This window comes from Sorex fumeus, unplaced genomic scaffold (assembly GCF_029834395.1).
Source record: "Sorex fumeus unplaced genomic scaffold, SorFum_2.1 ptg000039l, whole genome shotgun sequence".
In the NCBI taxonomy this organism is placed as follows: domain Eukaryota; kingdom Metazoa; phylum Chordata; class Mammalia; order Eulipotyphla; family Soricidae; genus Sorex; species Sorex fumeus.
In genome coordinates, this window is record NW_026606096.1 from 10,654,232 (window position 1) to 10,676,388 (window position 22,157).

Consider the following 22,157-nt stretch of genomic DNA (forward strand, 5'->3'; position numbering starts at 1 on the left):
AAGGAGAAAGGAGAAAGAAGATTGTTCAAATGCAACTCTGCATGTGGGATCCCTGGGCTTACTCCCCATACCACAGTGTTCTCTGAGCAATGCTGGTCTCCGGAACTACCACCAGGTATAATCCCAAAACAAAACCAGGGAGTTCTCTCAAAGTTACAACAAAGAATATCTTCAAGAACTTTGTGCTTAGTGAAATTAACTCTGTCAGCAAACCACAAATTCAATGTTGTTTGAGGCACCTAGAGTAGTCAGAGTTCAAAGGACAAAACCGGGGACTTGGAGGGATGGTAAAATGGGAGTTGGACAAAGTTTCATTTTTGCAGTTATGAAAAGAGTTCCGTGGCTGGAAAGTAGTGATGGTTTTTAATACCTGCAAAATCTCAATTTAAAAATTATTAAGAAGATTAAATATATGTTCTGTGTATTTTTTACAATTAAGGATTTTTTTTTTCTTAAGGAAAATAGTATCAGGAAAAAAAAAACAGTTTGGGGCAGCTAATTATCAGATATTTTTGAGTAATTGTTTTAAAGGAGGATCATTCTGTTGTTTGGCTTCTTGGAAAATGAAACGAACAAAAACACATCAGAACTTAATATGGTCCTCCTCAGCACAGAGCTCAGAAATTTAACAGACCGACATCCTTGGGGGCTGGAGCAATAGTGCAGCAGGCAGAACGCTTGCCTTGCATGTAGCTAACCTAAGTTCAATTCCTGACTCCCCATATGAATCCCAAACCTGCCAGAACTTATCCCCGAGCTCAGAGCCAGGAGTAAGCCCTAAGCACACCTGGGTGTGGCATTTTTTTAGTCCAGGTTCAGTAGAACCAGGAATGGGTGACCTCCCCCCATGCCCCCTGTTTCCAGCAACTTGGCAGTCACAACCGCAAGCCACCTCTGACTGGTGCCAGATAATCTCATCAACAGCCATGATCCAGAGATACATTATAATTCTCTCAGAAGAGAGCGTAAAATGGCTCAGCAGAGCCATGCCACCAGACCCCACGCCAGGCTGTTTCATTTGGGGCATCCTGGAGGAGGGTGGGTGAGGCCCCTCCTGCTCGCCCTAAGGGATTTAGCCCCTGCAGTCAAAAACCTCCAGAACTCAACTGCCGCCATGCTCAGGGCCGTTTTCCACACACTTAGGCTGAGCCTCACCCATGAGTAAACCTATTCCTGCATTGCGCAGTGGCATGACATTTCATACCTCACACCACTCATATCCAAGAGTAGCACACCACATTTGATGGGGCTTAAAGTAGAAGGCTTAAAGGAAAATATATTTTTACAGATATATGTGTGTGTGTGTATATATATATATATATATATATATACATATGCACTCAAGGCTTAACCTTTACCAATTTATTAGTGATCTCTTATAAAAGGGTTTAATGGCCTCAGGTGAAATACAACAATCTTCACACACTTTCTTCTAAGGAAAAATTTTTAAAGCATTTTCAACAGTTTATTCATAACAAACAATACAAAATAAATTATTCCAGCTCTCCTTCGGGGCAGGGGTTAAGGTTCAGGATAGAAATATCCGAAGTGTGGTGGTGGAAAGGTGTAATGATGGTGGGATTGGTGTTCAAATATTATATGTAATCAAATGCTGTGAACTACTTTATAAAAATAAAATAAATTTAAAAAAAACAAAAACCAAATTTGTTAGTTTATGATTTATTTAAGCATTCTATATTTCTAATAAGCAAAATGTTCACTATCACTATATCACTATCACCCTGTTGTTCATCGATTTGCTCAGGCAGGCACTAGTAATTTCTCCATTCATTCCTATCATGTGCTAGTGTAGCCTGATGGCATATTAGGGGCTCTTTCAGGGTCAGGGGAATGAGGACCATCAATGTTACTGTTTTTTGGCATATCGAGTATGGCACAAGTAGCTTGCCAGGCTCTGCCGTGTGGGCAGGATACTCTCGGTAGCTTGCTGTGCTCTCGGAGAGGGATGGAGGCTTTTGGTGCAGCCTCTAATCACCTTTACAGGTGTTCCCAATCAGACATATGTGCAGGCAGGATACTCTCAGTAGCCTGCTGGGTTCTCTGAGAGTGGCCCTCCCGTTGATCGTGGATTTGCTCGAGCGGGCCCAGTAACGTCTCCATTGGAGACTTTGTTGTTACTGTGTCTGGCATATCGAATACTCTCGGTAGCCTGCCGGGCTCTGGGAGAGGGGCAGAGGAATCGAACTCGGGTCGGCCATGTTGGCCGCTTGTAAGGCGAACGCCCTACCCGCTGTGCTATCGCTCCAGCCCCTCTCTGAGAGTGAAAATTAGACAATAAGAGGTCGCGCAATAATAAGGGGTAAAGTAACTGTGGAGAGGCAAGACTGGATACAAAGCCCAGTATGGGTTGCCTGAGATTATTGGGGGCAGAGGGGTGAGGGGTGCCCCTCTATTACCCCCAACACCCCCACTGTGGTCAGGCTGTTTTCTGGGCATGCCCTTATTGGGGGAGAGTGAAGGGGATTGACTGGATCCAGTCAAGTTTGAAATCTTACTCCTGTTACTGGGCAGACAATCACGGATCATGGATCACAGTCCTCCCGTTGTTCATTGATTTGCTCCAGCGGGCCCAGTAACTTGTTGTTACTGTGTTTGGCATATCGAATACGTCACGGGTAGCTTGCCAGGCTTTGCCGTGCAGGCGAGATACTCTCGGTAGCTTGCCGGGCTCTCCGAGAGGGGCGGAGGAATCGAACTCGGCCACTTGTAAGGCAAACGCCCTACTGCTGTGCTATCGCTCCATAATTATTATTATTTTATAGCACAGCGGTAGGGCGTTTGCCTTGCACGCAGCCAACATGGCCGACCCGCGTTCGATTCCTCCGCCCCTCTCGGAGAGCCCGGCAAGCTACCGAGAGTATTCGATATGCCAGACACAGTAACAACAAAGTCTCCAATGGAGAAGTTACTGGGCCCGCTCGAGCAAATCGACGATCAACGGGAGGGCCTTTACCTTTACCTTTTAATAATAAAACAAAATGTTATTAGAATAAAATTTAAAAAAAAAATTTAAAGACCAAGGTCCCAAGACAAAAGATTAAGATCTAAAGTCTGTGAAAAAAAAAATAGGTCTTACCAGCTCCTTCAGAGAAAATACCGTACAGGTGTGCACATGGGCAGAAACAACTACAAAGAATTTGTGCCCTCCCCTCCCACGTTATTTTGTACAGAACCACAAGAACAGAAACAGGAATCACTCTTTTGAGTTCTTGTTTTCTCCCACCTCAGGAGAACTCCAGAAATTCAGTAATATTCAGAAGAAGCTTCTAGATGAAGAATAGAGACTGAAGAGAACAGAGACCCTAAAAACAGGGTTGAATTGGAGCTTCTGTCTGAAGTAGTACTGTGAAGAACTTTGAGCCTTTTAAAAGTTTTCACATGCAAGACTTTATAGACAAGATTGATACTGAAAGCCAGTGTTCATTGTTGTTTTTTGCTTGTGCTGATGAAGGATGGGAGGTGGAATGACCTTTGTTTTCTAGATAGGAACTTTGTTTTATGGCAGGAGGGAAGTTGGTGTTTTAGTTAGGCTTTTGGTTTGGGGACTTTACCCTGCTACCCTAAGGGTTTCTGGCTCTGTACTCAGAAGCCATTCATGGAGATACTCAGGGGACCATATGTGGTACCAGGATAGAACCAAGGTTCAGTCACATGCAATGCAAAACATTTCTGGTATTATCTCTCTGGACTTTTTGAGTTTCTTCTTTTTGTTTGTTTGTTTGGAACCACATCCAGTGCTACTGAGGGGCTAACTCCCTATTCTGTGCACAGGGGAAAATGTGGTACCAGGGATAGGGATAGAAGCTGGACTTCTCTCATACAAAGCATGCAATCTAGCTTGTCAAACTCTGTCTCGATGGGACTCATTATTCATACACTAAAAACTAATACTCCTATTCCTGCTCCATGCGCATGTCCATATTCTGAAGGAAAACTGGAGGCCCTAGAGAGCAGCACCCGACTGGGCTATGAATTACCCCCACCTTTTTGTTGAGAGGTATGGCTGTCCAAGAATTCCAAAAGTAAATGAAAATAAAAAATAAATTTACATTTCTATAAAGATCAAGGCAGAGAGTAATTAGCAGGGAAAAATGTCCCAGTTGGGGGCTGAGTCTTAGGAAATGGAGAATGAAGTCCCCAATGGGGTATACACTACAGTAAAATCCAATGGTTTTCAATTAAGGAGCCACATGTAGTAAAGCTATTTTTCATAGTTCAAGCAGCCTACTGGAAACTGAATGTCTGCCCAGGATGTGGTCACATGGGCAAAATGAAAAGTCAAGTTGCTGCATGTTGAGCTAGAAGTTTATTAAGTTGGTGTGGTAACATTGGTTGTCTCATCCGGATCAAAAACGTTGATTGGCTGCTGATGAGATCAAGGGCATTTCTGGGATGAGATGTTTCCTTCTCATTCTGTCATATGTCTTTAATTAATAAAAAGGGAATTACAGCTGAATTATTACTTATTCATTGCAGCTTGGCAGGAAAAATATTGTCAAACCCTGCATTCACAAGGACAAAATAAAAGAGGTCGATGATGATGAAAAGTTGGGCAGCTACCCTTCAGTTTTCCCTTTCTTTTCTTCAAACATGCACAGTTCCAAGGGAATAAACAGACTTCCCTAGAGCCAACATAGAATGTGTCTGGTGTGTGAGAAAACTCAAAGAGAGACCGTGTAAATTAACTGCATCTGGTTACATGAAGCGAGAAGGGGGAGGAGTTGGCATTAGAAGAATAAGAGCAAAGAAAAGAGTTCTATATTTACTCAAAGGAAATCCAAATTGGACTACTTTGTACCCATTTGGTGCTCATGAGGAGATCTCAACATCACCAGGTCAGCAGAGACCAAACCTAGGAATCAGACCTCTGGACAACACAAGCCACCTGTCCCTCCTTTTGCATACACAAATGAAGCAAAGGTAAGCCCACAAGACAGTGAGGAGTAATAAGACAAGATTTTGGTGCAGGGACAATATCTTCCACTCAAAGTCCTATAGTGAATAAGTTGAACTAATGCATCTATTTATAATAATGGATTCTCTTAAAACCTGATATTAGTCGATTTACAGTGTCCTTTGGTATGCATGTTTCCATGTGTAGACATACAATATTTTGGAAATGACATATATTTCAAGTGATTCAGAGACATTGAAGGACTATTTTATTGTGCACAGGATAATAAAAATAAATGCCACAGTCACACAAAACTCTTGTTATTTGCAGCTGAGATGTAATTTCTACCTACTCAAAAAAATGAGGGCATTCTAGTGCAAACCTAATAGAAAAATATTTTTCTCCATAGAGGTGAAAACACTACTTTCTTTTGTACATGAAGAATGTATATTGCATAGGGAAAAGACATACGCAAGTTAGGTTATATCCTTGAGTGTGTATTATATGTAAGAACTGCTAAGTTCAGAGTCATTAGAATGTAAAGTACAGGTTAGCATTTACAGGTTTGCAAGTATTCCCAGAGCTGGTTAAGGGGTTATTTATTATAAGAAAAGCTATAACAATTGGGGCAAGAGCAATAGTCCAGCAGGGAGGATGTGTGGCTTGCATGCAGCCAACCTGGGTTCGATCCCTGGCATCCTACAGGGTCCCCTGAGCACCATCAGAAGTGATCCTTGAGTGCAGAGCCAGGATAACCCCTGAACATCACCGGATGTGACCAAAAGGCAAAAAAAAAAAAAGATGCAAAACTTATAAAATTAAAGAACATTATTGAAAGGGGAGCTGAAACTGGTTAAAAAAATAAATAAAGACTAGATGAAGATTGAGTTCAGTCCCTTTTTGTTTGTTTGTTTGCTTGTTTGTTTATTTGCTTGAGGGTTTTTTTTTTTGTCTTGGTTTGGTTTGGTTTGGTTTGGTTTTGGGGCCACACCTGATTATGCTCAGGGCTTACTTCTGACTCTGCACTCAGGAATTACTCCTAGCGGTACACAGAGTCGTATGAAATGCTGAATTGGCCGTGTGCAAAGCAAGCACCCTAACCACTGTACTATCTCTCCCACCTGAGCTCAGTCTTGACATACAGGAAAGGACTGGATCTGTATTTAGATTTCTCTCATATGCTTCAAAGTTCCCTCCCATAGAGAATCCTAAGGGCATTCTGGGAAGTAGGGAAATAATATAACACACAATTAGCACAATCAACTTATATATATTAGAATAGAGAGTACAGGAGGAAGGTCAAGCAATGAGAGGAACACAGGCCTAGAAGCAAAACAACTGTATTCTAGTACCACTTGCTCCAATAAGCTTGAAACTGTGGGCAAGTTATATCACCATCCCCGGGTTCAGGAAAACAGCTAACCCCAGAGAGTTCTTGCAACTTTTTCATTTTCATTGTCTGTGCATTTTCAGGGAGAGAATAATTTCAACTTTCAAACAACTTGTTAAAATTTGTCTCGCCTAAACATCCTAAGATGACAAAGACACCATACCCATTCAACAAATATTTTATATTTGGTCCTCATCTTTCAATGATCTCAAGGAACACTACAGCGCTGCCATAGATATTTCAGTAGCTTCCTGAAACCTACTGCAGCAGTAAGTGTCCTCCAACCCACCGGTGTACATTGAAGATTAGAGATGGCTTTGTCCAAGGTCAGAAGCTAGGACAGGATCAGAACTCCAGCCTTCTCTTTCCTGGACTATTCTATACTTTCCATGAAAAAACCAAGCTGACTTTCTGGGAAGAATGCCAGAGGTTCTATTCTCCCAACTGAGAATTCGCTGGAATATTGGAATAACAACTTTGGAGACTGTGGTCTCTCCATTCCATTTCAGGACCTGGCTAGAAACATGAAAACCCAAAGAAAGAAGCAATGGGGAATTATTCCGTTTTTTAACGAAAGAGAAAAAATTAGGGGTGGGAATATGGGATTTCTTAAAAATTACATGATTGCTGGAAGTTAATTTGGTATTTCTTCGTTGGTTTGTAAGTTCTGTTTCCAATCACAAAAACAGACAGCTGAGGATGCTAAATCACATTTCAATGAATTAGCATATTGTCCCAAAGAATCTCTCCCACTCAGAATATAACAGACAACCCAGAATGCAATGTTCTGTGGTAGAAAGGAATCTCCCTCAGCGAAATAGAAAGCTTGTCACAATCCACAAATCATCCCCTAAATTGAAAGTCTTCAATCAATCATCAATCACTGAGAATGACAGAGGGGTTGTTGCTGCTGCTTTTTTTAGGAACTGACTGATCCCCTAGTCTGCCACACAGGGGATGATGGTGCTTTTCACCATCCATACAGTCCTGACAAGGCTGGAAGTCAATGCACCTAGAAGAGAACCCCAGCATCAATTTAAAGACACATTCTCCAAAAGGCTGATCCCAACTTCTACCAAGAAAGCCAACCAGGACAAGGAAACACACGCAAGACTGGCTTCCCAACCTGACATATCACAAAAATCTCCCATATGGCAAAGTCCAGGTGATCCATCCTCAAGGTTAAGATTCATAAAGAAAAAGATAGCTGAAATGATTTTTTTCATAACCACTTTTCCCCCTACCTGTCGATGATGACAGGATCTGAAGGAGTCTCATTTCGGTTTCCACAACTTTTCTTTTCACAACACCGACTGGAGATTGAGAAGAAACCAAAAGAGTAAAAGACAATTGTTAAAATTCAAGGTTATACATTGAGCATGCAATGTAAGAACAATCATAAAAATGAATATTCTTTAAGGTAGTCTCTTAATTATTAGTTGATTAAAATCATAATGTGTGGTCATGATCAAAAACAATTATGAACCTGAAGTTCAACAAGAAACAATAGAATTCTTACTCTCTAACTTATGAATTGGGACTCCCAACATTTCAAAACTGCCTCAGCTATCTTTTTTGTAATGTGAACCATGGATGGCTGAATTTTAAGATCTATAAGAACAGCTCCAGCTTGAAAAATTCTATGATTGTGTATTTTGAGTCATTGCACCTCCATAAATATTTGAAGAAATAGGGGGAAGGAAAAATATATAAAATAAATCCCCAAATAACTCAAAAGAAAAAGCTTAGGTTATAAACATTATTTATATAACATCATTTGTCACTGAATTTGATGCACTTCATAAACATTTTTTCATTAATTTATTTTCATAATATTCTAAGGATGAAGGAGAGTAGTCAGAGGGATGGTACAAGAATTAAGATGAAGGGGGGGTTGGAGGGGTGACTGGGGACATTGGTAGCACTGCATTGTAGCACTGTCCTCCCTTTGCTTGAGCGGGCACCAGGAACATCTCCCTTGTAAGACTTATTGTTACTGTTTCAGGTATAACTAATATGCCCCAGGGAGCTTGCCAGGCTCTGCCATGCAGGCAGGATACTCTCAGTAGCTTGCCGGGCTCTCTGAGAGAGACAGAGGAATCAAACCCGGATCGACCACATGCAAGGCAAATGCCCTACCCACTGTGCTATTGCTCCAGCCCACGGGGACATTTGGTAGTCAGAAATATACCATGGTGAAGGGACAGATGTTAGAACACTGTATGACTGAAACCCAGTCATGAACAACTTTGTAACTATGTGTCTCATGATGATTCAATTTTAAAAAAAAAGAAAAGAAAAAGAAAAAAGCACTGCATTGTCCTCCCATTGTTCATCGATATTTGCTAGAGTAAAAGAATTAAGATGCTTGCCTTGCATGTGGCCAACCTCGGTTTGATCCCTGAAACCACATAGTCCCCCAGCACAGTACCAGAATTGGCCCCATCAGCACTGCCAGGGTGGCCACAAAACCCAAACCAAAAAAAAAAATAAAAAATAAAAATGCTATAGAGCAATCAAATAAATAAATACAAAGGAGGAAGAACAGAACTATGATGTACAATGTGTAGCACTGTAGCACTGTCCTCCGTTGTTCATCGATTTGCTTGAGTGGGCACCAGTAACGTCTCCATTGTGAGACTTGTATATTGTGTAATAGGAATAAAATGAGAAGCTATAAAATAATATCTCCAAAATGGTATCTCTAAAGAAATATCTGGAGCAGAAATGAGACTTAGCATGTAATCCCAACCTTAAAAACTCTGCTTTCTAAGACTTCCATCCAGGGAAGAGCCATTATCCAACTGATGCTGGACAAATATTTATAACAATAGAGCGATTGAACTCAAATGGACCTATAGTAGAGTAAAAATTATAATATAGTGGTGGTGGAAAGCAACAAACTTACAGGTACAAGATAAATAAGTACTGGAGATGTAAGGTACAATATGATAATTATAGTTAATACTGCTGCATGGCCCTCCCGTTGATCGTCGATTTTGCTCGAGCGGGCCCAGTAACTTCTCCATTGGAGACTTTGTTGTTACTGTGTCTGGCATATCCAATACTCTCGGTAGCTTGCCGGGCTCTCCGAGCATGATTATATATATATGTAAAAGTGGATAAACATTGTTAATTGTATCTTGAGGTAATGGTTACTAGCTAGACCACTGGTGGTAATTATTTTACAATATAAAACATTATGATATATGCTTTAAACCTCCACAATAATGCATATAATTATATCTCGATTAACTGGGAAAATGTGCATCCCTAAAAGTAGACCACAAGAAATAAAAATACATGAATGGAAAAGTTAATCACTCTAATCAAACTTAATGAAAGATTCTAGACACTGTGGAAAAGGCAAAAAGGAACTTGGACGGGTATCCTAGAGGAAAGGGCAGTTCAGATAGAGAAGGGAGCACCAAATAAAGGATATTTGGAGGATCCTCCCAGGAGGGGAGATGTATGTCGAAAGTAGACTATGGACTGAACATGTTTGCCACTCAATGCCTCTTTTGCAGACCACAACACCCAAAAGGAGTGAGAGAACACAGGGGATTGCCCTGCCACAGAGACAGGGGGGGATGGGGGGATGGGGGTGGGAGGGATATTATCCATGTTGGTGAAAAATGGGCACTGGTGGAGGGATGGGTATCTGATCATTGTATAATTGAAACCCAAGCACAAAAAATTGTAAATCTACAACTGTAAAAAAAAAATAAAATAAAGGGAAAAAAAATGAAAAAAAAAAAAGGAGCTTGGAGATAGTGGTTGTCACTTCCCATATTGTTTATTACTGTCAAGGCCACAGATTTCTGACTCATTTCAAGTATACAAACTCAGTGAAGAGTGAAGCCTTATGACTTACAGAAAGCAAATTATCATCTACCAGTTGAAGAATGTATATCATAAATGTTAGTGTTAGCAGTAACCCAAATCTATGTAACTGCCCTTCCCATATTATTTTCTTTCCAGCTTAAGACTGGTTATAGCAAGATAAAAAGATTGCTAAAATGATAACTGGTGTTCTATTCTAACAAGTCCCCTATCCCCATTACTATCTCTCTTTCCCCCCCAAAAAAATTTTAAATTTTTAAATTACATCTACATCTAGCTGACGGTCACTAGCCAGCTGCATGAAATTAGCCAAATCTCTCTAACCCACTGGGGCTTTGCCTCCCTTGTATATAAAAAATAAATTCTGATCTAGATTATCTCTGGACAAATCAAGTAGGTTCAGTGTGGTATGATTATAACCTGGATTATCTCCAAAGTTCTTTCTAGGTTATGAAAAGTTCATGAGGTGTTCCAGAGAGACAGTACAGAGATTAAGGGGCTTGACTTGCAAACACCTGCTGCTAGTTCAATACCAGGTACAGTCCCCCGAGTGCTGCCAGGAGTGATCCCTGATTGCAGAGCCAGAAGTAAGTCCAAACATTCCTGGGTATGGCCCCAAAACATAACAAAATATTCAAAAGTCTACACAAGAGATTCCCTTTGAAGAAGATGACTGGGTAAACAAAAGAAGAAATCACATGGCCACAGTGACTCCTGACACCAACACAGGTCTGTATTTGCTCTGTAACTCTTTGCAGGTCATTTACTTCCCTGATATTCCATAGAATGTCAAAGGAAAGTGACCAAAAAGATAGAATAGTGGGCAAGATTCTTGTCTTGTTCACAGATGACCCACGTTCAAATTCTGACACTACATATCTTCTCTGAGCTTGCTAAGAGTGATCCCTGAGCACAGAGCAGGAGTAAGCCCTGAGCATAGCCTGATGTGGCTCAAGAACAGAAGGAAAGAAAGAAAAAGAAAGAAAGAAAAAAAGAAAGAAAGAAAGAAAGAAAGAAAGAAAGAGAGAGAGAGAGAGAAAGGGGAGGGAGAGAGAGAGGGAGGGAGAGAGGGAAAGGAAGAAAGAAAGAAAGAAAGAAAGAAAGAGAGAGAGAGAGAGAGAGAGAGAGAGAGAGAGAGAAAGAAAGAAAGAAAGAAAGAAAGAAAGAAAGAAAGAAAGAAAGAAAGAAAGAGAGAAAAGGGAGGGAGAGAGGGAGGGAGGGAGGGAGGGAGGGAGGGAGGGAGGGTCTCAGGGAGGGAGGGAGGAAGGGAGGGAGGGACAGAATGGAGGGAGGGAGGGAGGAAAAAGAAATTCAAAACAAAAAGCTTTTGGTTTTTGGGCCACACAGAGTGATGCTCAGGAATAATCTTGATGAATCATGGCTTGGGGGATCCCAGGTATGGAACCTGGATTAGCCACATGCAAGGCAAGCTCCCTCTTCCCATTACTCTGGCCCCAAATAACATTCTTAAATTTTGTAAGCTCATATCTCATGCCTGGTTGTGTAAATTGTTCAGTAGACAATTCTACTGCTCTCAAAAAGTAAAATATACTTGAGAAATATGTCAAGAAAAAAGTGCTCACCAAAAGAGCACAATGAGATTTTCAAGGAATGTCACCAAATTAGTCAGAAAATCAATGTCTTGACGTTCTTGAACCCAAGTTTGCCAGTGAAACTTTTTAAAAATATGTTTTGCCCTTGAAATGTTATTAGGTCTTAACTTTTAAATTTTTTTATTTAGCCCAAGAGTAATACAAATAAAAAGGCTGGCTAGTTGCTCTCCCACTCCCAGAACTCTTCTCTCTCATCCCAACTCAATACACCCATATTTCCATCTCTGCTATTTATTGCGTATGACAGTAGAATATCATTGCAATTTATCATACAGTTTCAAAAGTTCCATACTTGCTAGTTACCTAAACACCTTCAAACTAGACTTTCCCTGACATCATCAGCATGACAACCTAACCCCAAATATGTGTGGTGAAAACACAATTTAATTACAAGAAGACACACCGTCAGAATCTGCCAATCTGTTTAGTTTGAATAAAACTGATTCTTAGGACTGAGTAAGTTTGCAAAAATTGCTTAGCTAAATTCAACTTTTTTCCATGAGGATTTTCCCTTGAGGAAAAGAAAAACAGATTAAACAAGCAAACAAAAAATAAATTCAAGCCTGTTGCCTGTGCAATACAATGTGAGGAATCAACTTAAGAAAGAAAATAATATTCAAAATTAAATGTCACAAAACTTTAAAGTCCACCTTCTATCTTTCAATATTAACATACTGAAGGGGGATCTCTTACTTAACAGTCAAAACAGAAGACAGAAAAGACTCTCACTTGTCTATTGAACTATACTAGTAAAGATATAAAAATAACAGGACTTGGCTGAATGTGCTGCACTTTTAAGCTCTTCTTAAAATTTACCTGAATCTCAGGGCCAGAGCAATAGTACAGTAGGTAGGATGTTTGCCTTACACATGCCTGACTCAGGTTTGATCCCCAACATCCAATAAGGTTCCCTGAGAACTACCAGGAGTAATGCCTGAGTGCAGAGCCAGGAGTAACCCCTAAGCATAGCCACATGTGACCCCCCCCCAAAAAATTATCCGAATTTCTACATTAGCCTAAGCACTTTCTTCTTCTTCTCGGTTTTCTTTTTTCTTCCTTTTTTTTTTTTGGCCACTCTTTCTTTAAGAAAGGACCAAAAAGATCTCATTAAGATGTCTAATTATTCTTTATTTGACTTTTAAAATATGGGTTTGAAAAAAAAATATGGGTTTGATTATACCCATTACATGGACATAAGAAAAGTGAAGAGGAAAATGTGAGACATTCATGATTCCACCACCTCAAACAATTTCTGTGAGTCAGATATATGCCTGAATAATGCAAAGGAATGGGCCCCTGAATTACCCAGATATCAAACTTAATAACCAACTTCAAGTTCAACCACTTCAGATAAAAAGCATTTTAGGGTTATTTTTTCAAGAAGCAAGTTTCTAAGTCTGAAGTTCCTGATCAGTGTTTTATAAAACTGATCATGACTCCAAAATCGGAAAAGAAGGGCAGAAAGTGAACAAAGAGAAAGGAACTGAATTTGGCACAGGTTACAACTATATTCTTAACTCCCACGGAGAAGCTCAGAAGTGCCCTTTTTACTAATGAATAAAAATGAAATCTCTTCCTCTGCTCCTGTTGGCTAGGTTTGGATTGTTTTATTCTCATACTTCTTTGGAGAATCTTTTACCTGAAATGCACTCAATTTATTTATGGGCTTCTTTTGTACTCCCTATCCCCACACACAGTCTTTGAAGAAGAAGAGGGAGGGAGGGAGGGACGGAGGAAGGAAGGAAGGAAGGAAGGAAGGAAGGAAGGAAGGAAGGAAGGAAGGAAGGAAGGAAGGAAGGAAGGAGAGAGAAAGAAAGGAGAAAGAAAGAAAGAAAGAAAGAAAGAAAGAAAGAAAGAAAGAAAGAAAGAAAGAAAGAAAGAGAGAAGAGAAAGAAAGAAGAAAGAAAGAGAAAGAGAGAAGAGAAAGAGAGAGAGAAGAGAAAGAAAGAAAGAAAGAAAGAAAGAAAGAAAGAAAGAAAGGAAGAAGGGAAGAAAGAAAGAAAGAAAGAAAGAAAGAAAGAAAGAAAGAAAGAAAGAAAGAAAGAAGTTGGAAAAGGGAGAGAGGAGATAAAAGAAATCCAGCCCAACCCTGAACCTCACCTGTGCTTTTAGAAAGAGAAAAAGGAAAGGTGTTGGGAAGGTGGCTAGAGAAGAAGTCGAGGAGGGCGGGGGAGCCCCGCCACAAGGTGCCCAGTCAGCTAAACTCCTGCTCAAGAGAAGCGAATGTGCCCTTTCCCCTCCAAAATCGTTTTTAAAATTCAACCCTCAACTTTCAAAAATCTGTCTCTAATTTCAAACTCAAATAAGCGCACAGCATGGTGGCTTTTGTTTTGTTTTCTTCTCCCCAACTCCTCCCTGCGATTGCATAACAAAAGTGTCTAAATTCACACCATCTGGCCGATAAAGACACTGGCCCCACTGCCCGGCTGGCCCATCTGATTAGGGCCCTGTCTAGCCTGCGCCTTGTGGCGAAAAGTCACAGCTGTGGGGTTTGCTCGCGCTCAATACAACTCTGTTATTAGCCAGCTGTAGGCCTTGAGACGACTTCTGTTCAAATTATAATATCTTTTAACCCTCTGAGCATTGAGGGCACAGGGGTGGCTGGCAGCCACATAACAACTAGGTTTCTCCTTGCTAATAATTGGCAAAATGAACTAAAGAAGGGGAGACGGAAGCAAAGACAATTGGGGAAGGCAGAGAAAGTTGTTCCTAAAGAGGTTTGTTTTGTTTCTCTCTCCAAGCTCAACGCCAATTTAGGAGTTTGTTTTGTTTGTGTTTTTTTTTCCTCAAGCTCACAGGACAAACATAAAACCATTCAGAGAAATTCTCAGATATGCCTAAGAATACCATGGAAATGAAACTAAGTACTATTCGTGCAATAACCAGAAGTGGAGCATCTGATACATCTCTGGATCAGTGACTGCTCTAACTGGCTCAGATAATGTGGGAAAAGGGGACTCCTCCCCCCCTTACTTGAAGAATCAAGCGGCTCTGATGGACAGATTGAATGAGAACTTCCCTTTTAGGGACAGCCAATATTTGCCATCACCCCAGCATGTCTCCCTCAAACACACGCGCACGCGCACACACACATACACACACACACACACACACATGCCACACACATTTACTATACTCTCTCTCTCTCTCTCTCTCTCTCTCTCTCTCTCTCTCTCTCTCTCTCTCTCCAGACACAGTAGCCATTCAATAGATCATTTATTTGCCCATAATTAATATTTGTTTTAAATTCTAGTTTAGGAAGAAAAAATAGCAGAGTATCTTCCCAGTTCTCAAATGCAGAGAAGTTACAGTACATTAAATTTTTATATTGTGTTACTAATGCAGACTAAACTAGAGGCTTTAAAAATTGATGCCACTACTTAAACAGCATAAAATTAGGAGGATTTGATTGGGCTTAAAAATAAAAATGTCAGCCTTAACTACAGCTGGATGGGAGCTAGTAATACTATTTTAAAATGCTGGGTATAATTTGTTAGACAGTGGACCAGTTTGTGTTTTGTTTGTTTGTTTCCCTGTTATGAAAATAATCTCTCCAAACAAAGACATTTAAAAGTAAAAAGAAAACTGAAAAAAAAATCACCCTTTGCTTATCCAGCCAAATCTAAGTGTTCTATTTCATCTAGCTATTGCGTGCAAATTCATCTAGGTATTACATGCATTCATCTCAGAATTTGTGGAGAACGATCATCAAGGGCCCCTGGGATAATGAAGTAGCTGCATGCTCTATCGCACAAAGCCTCAACCAACAACTTCTGCAAAGAAGCCCAGAGTCCCCCTCAGCTGAAACCACTGGCAGAGTTGAACTTTGCATTTGGCAAAGTTTGTTTTTCTAATACTTGGTCAAAACCCAAACAAACATGCCTGATTGTTATGGTTTCTTGCTGCCTGGTTTGGGGGAGGGAGGCTTGGCTCCGGGAGCTGCCTGTAAAACAGTCCAAACTAAATCTGACTGCCTACAATTTCCCCCCCAAACAAGTGCGGAGTTGGAAGGCATTGACTGAAGCAACATTGGGGTGAGGAACCCCTGCGACTTTGCTCCAATCAGATTTTAGAGGAAGAAAAAGGAGTGTGAATGAGTGATGTGTGGGGGGAGGGGCGGGGGGGGAAACTGTGGGGGGAAAACCCTTTGAATTCTATTGTAAAATAACCCAGAGCTTCCCTTTTAATACTTCCTATATTCTGTGAAAACCCCAGTCCCAGTACAATCCTCAATACATACTGGCCCTCAAATATCTCCTGAAAGAATAAGCAAGTGTATCATTCCAATAAAAAAAAAATCATTTTCTTGTAGTGATTTTTTTTTCAGTTTTCTCTGGTCAAGCCGAAGAAAGAACTCAAAAACAAGACACATGTGAGAGATATACAGGAATTTTAGTCCACTATGCCACTGGCTCACTGCTGCACTACTTAGCTCACTCATTCAGCTTCTGCTGCGCCCCCATTCGCCCCAGGGGCTACTCTCCGGCTCTTAACATCCACCAGCGAGGAGCTAGACTGATCTTTCTACCTGAGACACTCCGGGACACGTGAAGTCAGAGGTAGGGACACATCCTGGAGGCAGCCACCATTCCTGAACTACAGACAGGTGCCTTGGGACCCACCCAAATCAGGGGTCAGACCCCCCTCCCCAAATGTGCCCTCAACTGGGTCCTCACCCAGAGGCTGTGGCTCATCCCAGGGTTTTGACTCCGCGGGTGGCCTCTTCGGAAATGTCGCCCGCGCTGTCCAGCAACAGGACGTGGGCAAGAGTTCAGGGAATGCCCAAGCCCAACGCCGGCCCCCTGCTGCCTGACCGTGTCCTTGCAGCCGGGCCGGCTGTGTACCCCCTAGTGGAGGAAACTCCCCCCGGAGGGACCATCGTGAGTGACTCTGAGTTTCCAACCTGTGTCTCTGCCCACTGGCTCCGGGAACCTTGCTTGGACGCACCCCGCCGGGCGCCGACCCTCCCCAAAGCTAAGCCAGAGGCGCGCGCAGCTCACCTGCCTGCTCGCTTACCTGCACATCACTTCGTGCGTTAGGAGAACTCGGCACATCTCTGGATTCTTGTTCTGTCCCTCGTACGCTATGGGCTGCGCGCGAAGCAGATGGGGAGAAAGAGGAGAAATAAAGAAAAAACGGACTTTAAAGGGAGTTTGCAAAAAAGAAAAAAAATGAGAAATTGTTTTCCCTCTCTCTACCCACTACTTCCTCCGGAGTTCTGGCCAGTGAAGTTAAAAAAAAAAGTTTGCCCCGGTGGAGACACAATTCTTACAAAAGGGAAATGGGGTCGGTGGAGAAGACTGAATTGCTGGAGAAACGTTTCCTCGCTTCATTCCCTTGCTAGCTACCCAGTACAGGCCAGGAGCAAACAGGATACATGAGGGAGAGGACACGTATGTCAGCGTTTCTAGAGAAACACTGTGCGGGTTCAAACGGGATCGTTTGACGGCTAAGCCAGGAGATCCTGGCCGGCGCTGGAAGATTAGGGGCGGTCAGAGGGCCCCGAAGGGAGGGGAGCCCAGGCGCTCACCTGCTTGGTGACTGAGTCGATGAGCCTGACGTACAAGTCTTGCTCGGTGCGGACGCCTGCCAAAGGGGTATAAAAGTCAAGGGTCGGGAACCCGCAACCCCACACCAAGCCCGTCTCTGCTCACGCACTGAAGCCCAGACTGAGGAATCCAGCGGCAAAAGACCACCCAACCGTCCCAGTGGCCCTGACCGAGCCCCCGAAGGCGCCCCTTCCCCTCCCCTGACGGTCGGGCGCCAAGGTCAACAGCGTCCCCGCAGGAGGAGGCCGCGGCGCAGAGGCCGCCCGCGCGCGCGCTCACCGTTGCTGTAGAGAAGCTGTAACTTGTAGTGAGTGCCGTTGTTGGTCTTCTCGTTGCCCTGTTCCTGAAAGACAAGCCCCGGTTTGAGTCCCTTGCTTTCTGTCCCCCCAAAATAGAGGGAGAAGACATAGTGTGTCTCTGGCACCCTGTGCCCACCCCCACCCCTTTCTCCCTCCTAGAACAAGCCCCCACCAGGAAGGTGGTCAAAGGACCAGCCTGGATCCTGGGGCGCTGGACCACTTGACCCTCTCCAACCTTTTGTTCTCCCCCCTTTCAAGCCGTGGATGTGCGGTGTACCCCTCAAGTTGTGCCTTAATACTGTTATCAGTGTGACCCACCCAATTCAACCCGGCCAGTGTCTTTCTGGGGTAGGAAAGTTTGGATTTCCTCAAGTTGGAAGGAGGCTTAAGGGTTCCCATAACAGAAGGGCAAAGGGGCCACGGGGAAGGGCTGCATTCACCCTGTCCTAGGGAAGGTATGGTGGGACCAGAAGCTCAGGAACCCAGGAGATGACACTAAGGCTCCCGGGAAACACTGGCCCTAAAGCTGACCTCGAGCTGCACCATGAAGCCCAGAGAGGGCAAGACACTATCCTCCAGTCACACACCAGCTTCATTTGCGATCCCATCCTGCTTTCAAAGCCAGACCTGAGCTGGAGAGAAGACACCATCCAGAAGCTAGGCTAGGATGAGGCTGGGGTGTCTCCAGCTAGGTCCCACTTAACTCCCTTGACTGGTGCTAGCAGGTGCAAAATCATAGTCATAGTAGTAATAGCAGCAGCAGCAGCAGTATCATAACAACAACAAAACAACAACAATAATAATACTAAGCCGGAGAAAGGTAGCAAGACTGTGGGTGCACTTTAAAACTATGCTCTAGTTGAAAAGATTCTCTCCCCACGGTTAGTCCCAGACTCAGAAACACTCCCAGGTGCAGGAGTGGGGGCTGTAGGTGGTGTGTGGAAGTTGACTGATGTAGAGACTGGGGTGAGAAGCCTCGATTTATCATCTGATGATGTGAGCAGGGAAAGTGTTTTGAATGACAGATGGAATCTTTAGTGCTTTGCAAGGAGGGACCGGGCTGCCAAGGGACAAGGGGGTGCCAGGAGCTTACTTTGTCGTTCTCCACGAAGTCCACAAAGGCGGTACGCTCGATCTCCACGGGCTGGCCCTGCCTGTCGTAGAGGGCCAACACGAAGTGAAAGAAATTGGATTTCCTCAAGTTGGAAGGAGGCTGCTTCTCAAAGTGGGCCCGAGACAGGGCGACGCCACTGCACAGGAAGGGATGCGGGAACAGTGGACCGACACAGGGAAGGAGAGAAAGACACATGTCACCAACACACCCACCCAAGCCCGCAGAAGGTCAAGGAGCCAGGTCTAGAAGCTGGACCCCTGCCTTTAGACTTCTATCAATTCTCATTAAGAAGTAGGGTCTCCTCAGAGGAGGTACAGTGGGTTGGAGCTGCCCCCTGAAACTGCTACCACCACCTGGGTCAACCTTGGCTACTCCGTGCAGTTACAGCTCACCTTCCAAGCCATGGCCCAGAGTGATTCACCAGGCAAGGGCCTGGGTGGTCCCATCAGTCACCCCTTACGAAGCTCAGCGGGCTTCCCTACTGCTGGGTCACAGCTGACCCGGTGTAAGAGGAGCAGTGCCTCTCTGCTTTGGAGGACATAACTCTTTTGCTTCATCTAAATCGGGTTGCCATTCCTGGACCCCACAGTGCTCCCCACGCTGATTGGGAAAGGTGGGTAGGTAAGAACCAGGGCTGGTTTGGAGGGTGGGGCAAAAGGGAACCCCAGAACCCCAATGCTGTCCAGCAGGAAGAGGCCTCGCGCTGCTTTCCTCGTTTTTTCCGAAAAGTCGCACCTGGGACCGTGGTGGGGAGGTTTCTCCGCCACCAACACTGGGGATCACGGGCCATCCCCGACGAGGTGACACGGGGACCCCGCTCCCAGAACAGCAGAGCTGGGAGTAGCCAAAATGGTTTTTTGGGGTGGGGGGAGGAGAGAAAATCTTTGCCTGAGGCCCTGAGGCCGTGAGGTTCCCCGCCTGGAGCTCAGCACCCAGCGGCGCTAGTCAGACCTGCTGACTGCGAAACCAGGTTTGGGGGGGTGGGGGGGACCGGAGAAGAGCCCTGGGGGCTCTGGGAGCTCGTGCGCACACTTTCCTGCCGACCCGTCGCGGCCGGGAACAAACCCACCCGCCGCTCCCATTTAGCCAGAGGTGTGGGACCTGCAAGCGCGCAGATGGCTGGGCTGCCCCGCGGCGCGGGGGTCTCCGGGCCTCGTCGCCCCCGGGGCGCGATCCTTTTTCACTCATTTGAAGTGTTAAATTTTGGCGACGCTGCCCAACTCCGCGTGTGGGTTCCAACTGAACCATTATTGGAAGGGGAGATGAGGGAGGAGTCTTTCAAGAGCTCCACTAAGGAAAGGCGCTGCGAGGCTGCCTAATTTCCCTGGGCTTGCAGCCCCGAGAGCCCCCCCTCCCCTCCGGCAGCTGCGGGACGCCGCCCGCAGGGCCGTGCGGTCCGCCCGAGGGACGCGGGTGCGCCCCGGGCTCCCGCATCGGCGAGGAGGCCGCTCAGCCGCCGGGTCCCCGGAGCCACGAGACTTGGGCGTCCTTTGGTCCACGGGTGGCTGCCGGTTCGCTCCAGCCGGGACGCCGGCGGACGGGGCTTCTCTGGGGACCGGGGTCGTTTCTCCTCTTGATGGGTCGTAAAGGGGGGTGGCCCGCAGGACTCCCGGGGAGGTGGGAGGCGTGAGAAGCCGTTTCCGAACTCTAGGGAGGAACGGGACTGCCTGTCCCAGAGACCGGTGCAGAGATTGCAAATCCCAGCTCAGGGGTGATGAGAGAGGCCGTCCGGAGCCTGGCTGCGCCGACACCCACACCACCAGAAGGCTTTTAAGCGTTTACTGCCAGCACTCGGACTCTTAAAAACAAAGTCAACTTCAGGGGCCAGAGCCGCCAGAGGCTGGCGATGATGATCTTTTTTTTTCCCCCTCGCCTTGCCTCTTTGGCGCGTCTCTTTTCCTTGCCTTCCTCCTTCTGCAGAGCTTTTACGGTTTTCCCTTCCTCGGTTCTTTTCCATTGCTCCTCTCCCCTCACCCTCGCCTTGGTGCGTCTGGTCCAAGGCTTTATCCCTGCGCCCAAACCTTCCGGCCGGCCTGTCACCCGCTCCCGGAGCTCGCGGCCGCTTTTGCCTTCGCAGGCGGCTGCTCGGCCTCTCCGGGAGCTCTGGGCCGCCGTGGCCCGCCGGCCGCCGGGCTCTTAGCCTCCCAGAGTGGCCGGGCCACGCGGGCCGCCAACCTCGGGGCGCCGGCAGCCCGGGACCGAGTGAAGCGGGGAGCGGGTTCTCCACCCGCCGCCGCCGCTGTCCGCTGCCCCCTGCACGCTCAGCTCTGAACCCGATGCGCCTTGGACCAAAGAGGCTGCTGGACTAGGCGCTGCACGGATGCTACTTTGTTGGTTGTTTTTCCCCCCCTACCCCAGAGTCGGTTCGCTGCTGGTGGTAGTGGCGGGAGGGTGGGTGGGGAGGGGACACCCAGGCGGCCCCGGGAGTTCAGAAACTTGAGTGCTGGCTGCAAGTTTGAGCGTTCCGCTGGCGGCAGCGACGTGCCTGCCCCAGGGCGAGGCCCCGCGTGCAGGGCAAGAGCGACAGATGGGGGTCAGACAGGAGCGCCAGGGAGCGAGCAAAGGAGAGGGAGACACACACACACAGAGAGACTCATTCTTGAAGAGCAAAAGATTCGTGTTACCGGCTTACCTCTGCGCCGCGACGTTGGCGTCCACCACGCCGACATTCCGGACCCACGACCTGACCGAATCCATCTCGGCGCCCAGCGATTTCTCTTTCAGAGCCGGTCCTCTTCCTAAAGTATCTTGAATCCCAAACATTTAAAAAAAAAAAGTCTGATCTACTGTCGCGTTGAAAGTAAGAGTTACAGCACAGTCCCTTCGTACTGTTTCCAGAGCTGTCACCAAACCGGCTCCTCCAAAGCAATCCAAGAGAGGGGGATGTCAAGTGACGAAGTTTGGGTCTCTCTTCGAAAAGAGCGAGCGAGCGAATTGAGCGAGCGAGCGAGGAGAAAGAGAGAGATGACCACTCCAGACTTCACGCCGATGTGCGGACTGCTGCAAAGTTTGGGTTGTATCCTCCGCAAATTCAGATCTGCCGCCTCAGGCCCTCCGCCCTAGGTCGCTCGCATCCTTCCCGCGACAGTGCTGCCTCCGGAAAGCGATCACAATTTTGAAGCATCACCTGTTCGGGGAGAAACTGGAGGAGATTGATGGCTGGCCTAATCTCTCCCCTTCTCCTGCTTGCCCCCCTCCCAACTCCTCCCCACTGCTCCAATTTAGAGAGGGAGGGGAAAAAAATCCCCAACAGGATCAGTTGTAAAAGGAAGGGGAAGACCCGGAGCCGAGAGGAGGCGGTGGCTGCGGGAGCCGCGGAGCCGGGCTGCTGCGGCGCGCGGGCCCCATGAATGGGTTACTCCAGTCCCGGCCGCGGGAGGCGGAGCCGCGGCCCGATAAGGAGCCTCATTTGCATGGACGCTCGGGATTGGCGG

The 22,157-nt window shown here is 45.6% G+C and overlaps 1 protein-coding gene across 1 annotated transcript in view; it reads right to left on the reverse strand.

Moving 5' to 3' along the window:
* EBF2 (EBF transcription factor 2) overlaps positions 1 to 21,545 on the reverse strand; it is a 207,920-nt gene extending 186,375 nt beyond the window's left edge. Inside the window, exons 1-6 of the mRNA XM_056119136.1 lie at positions 21,356 to 21,545; positions 18,703 to 18,859; positions 17,590 to 17,653; positions 17,292 to 17,347; positions 16,778 to 16,851; positions 7,550 to 7,618 (exon numbers count right to left, since the gene is read on the reverse strand). Coding sequence (XP_055975111.1) covers positions 7,550 to 7,618; positions 16,778 to 16,851; positions 17,292 to 17,347; positions 17,590 to 17,653; positions 18,703 to 18,859; positions 21,356 to 21,486 — 551 coding nt within the window. The 5' untranslated portion in view covers positions 21,487 to 21,545. The remainder of the gene's footprint in view (positions 1 to 7,549; positions 7,619 to 16,777; positions 16,852 to 17,291; positions 17,348 to 17,589; positions 17,654 to 18,702; positions 18,860 to 21,355) is intronic.
* Between the last annotated feature and the right edge of the window lie 612 nt (positions 21,546 to 22,157).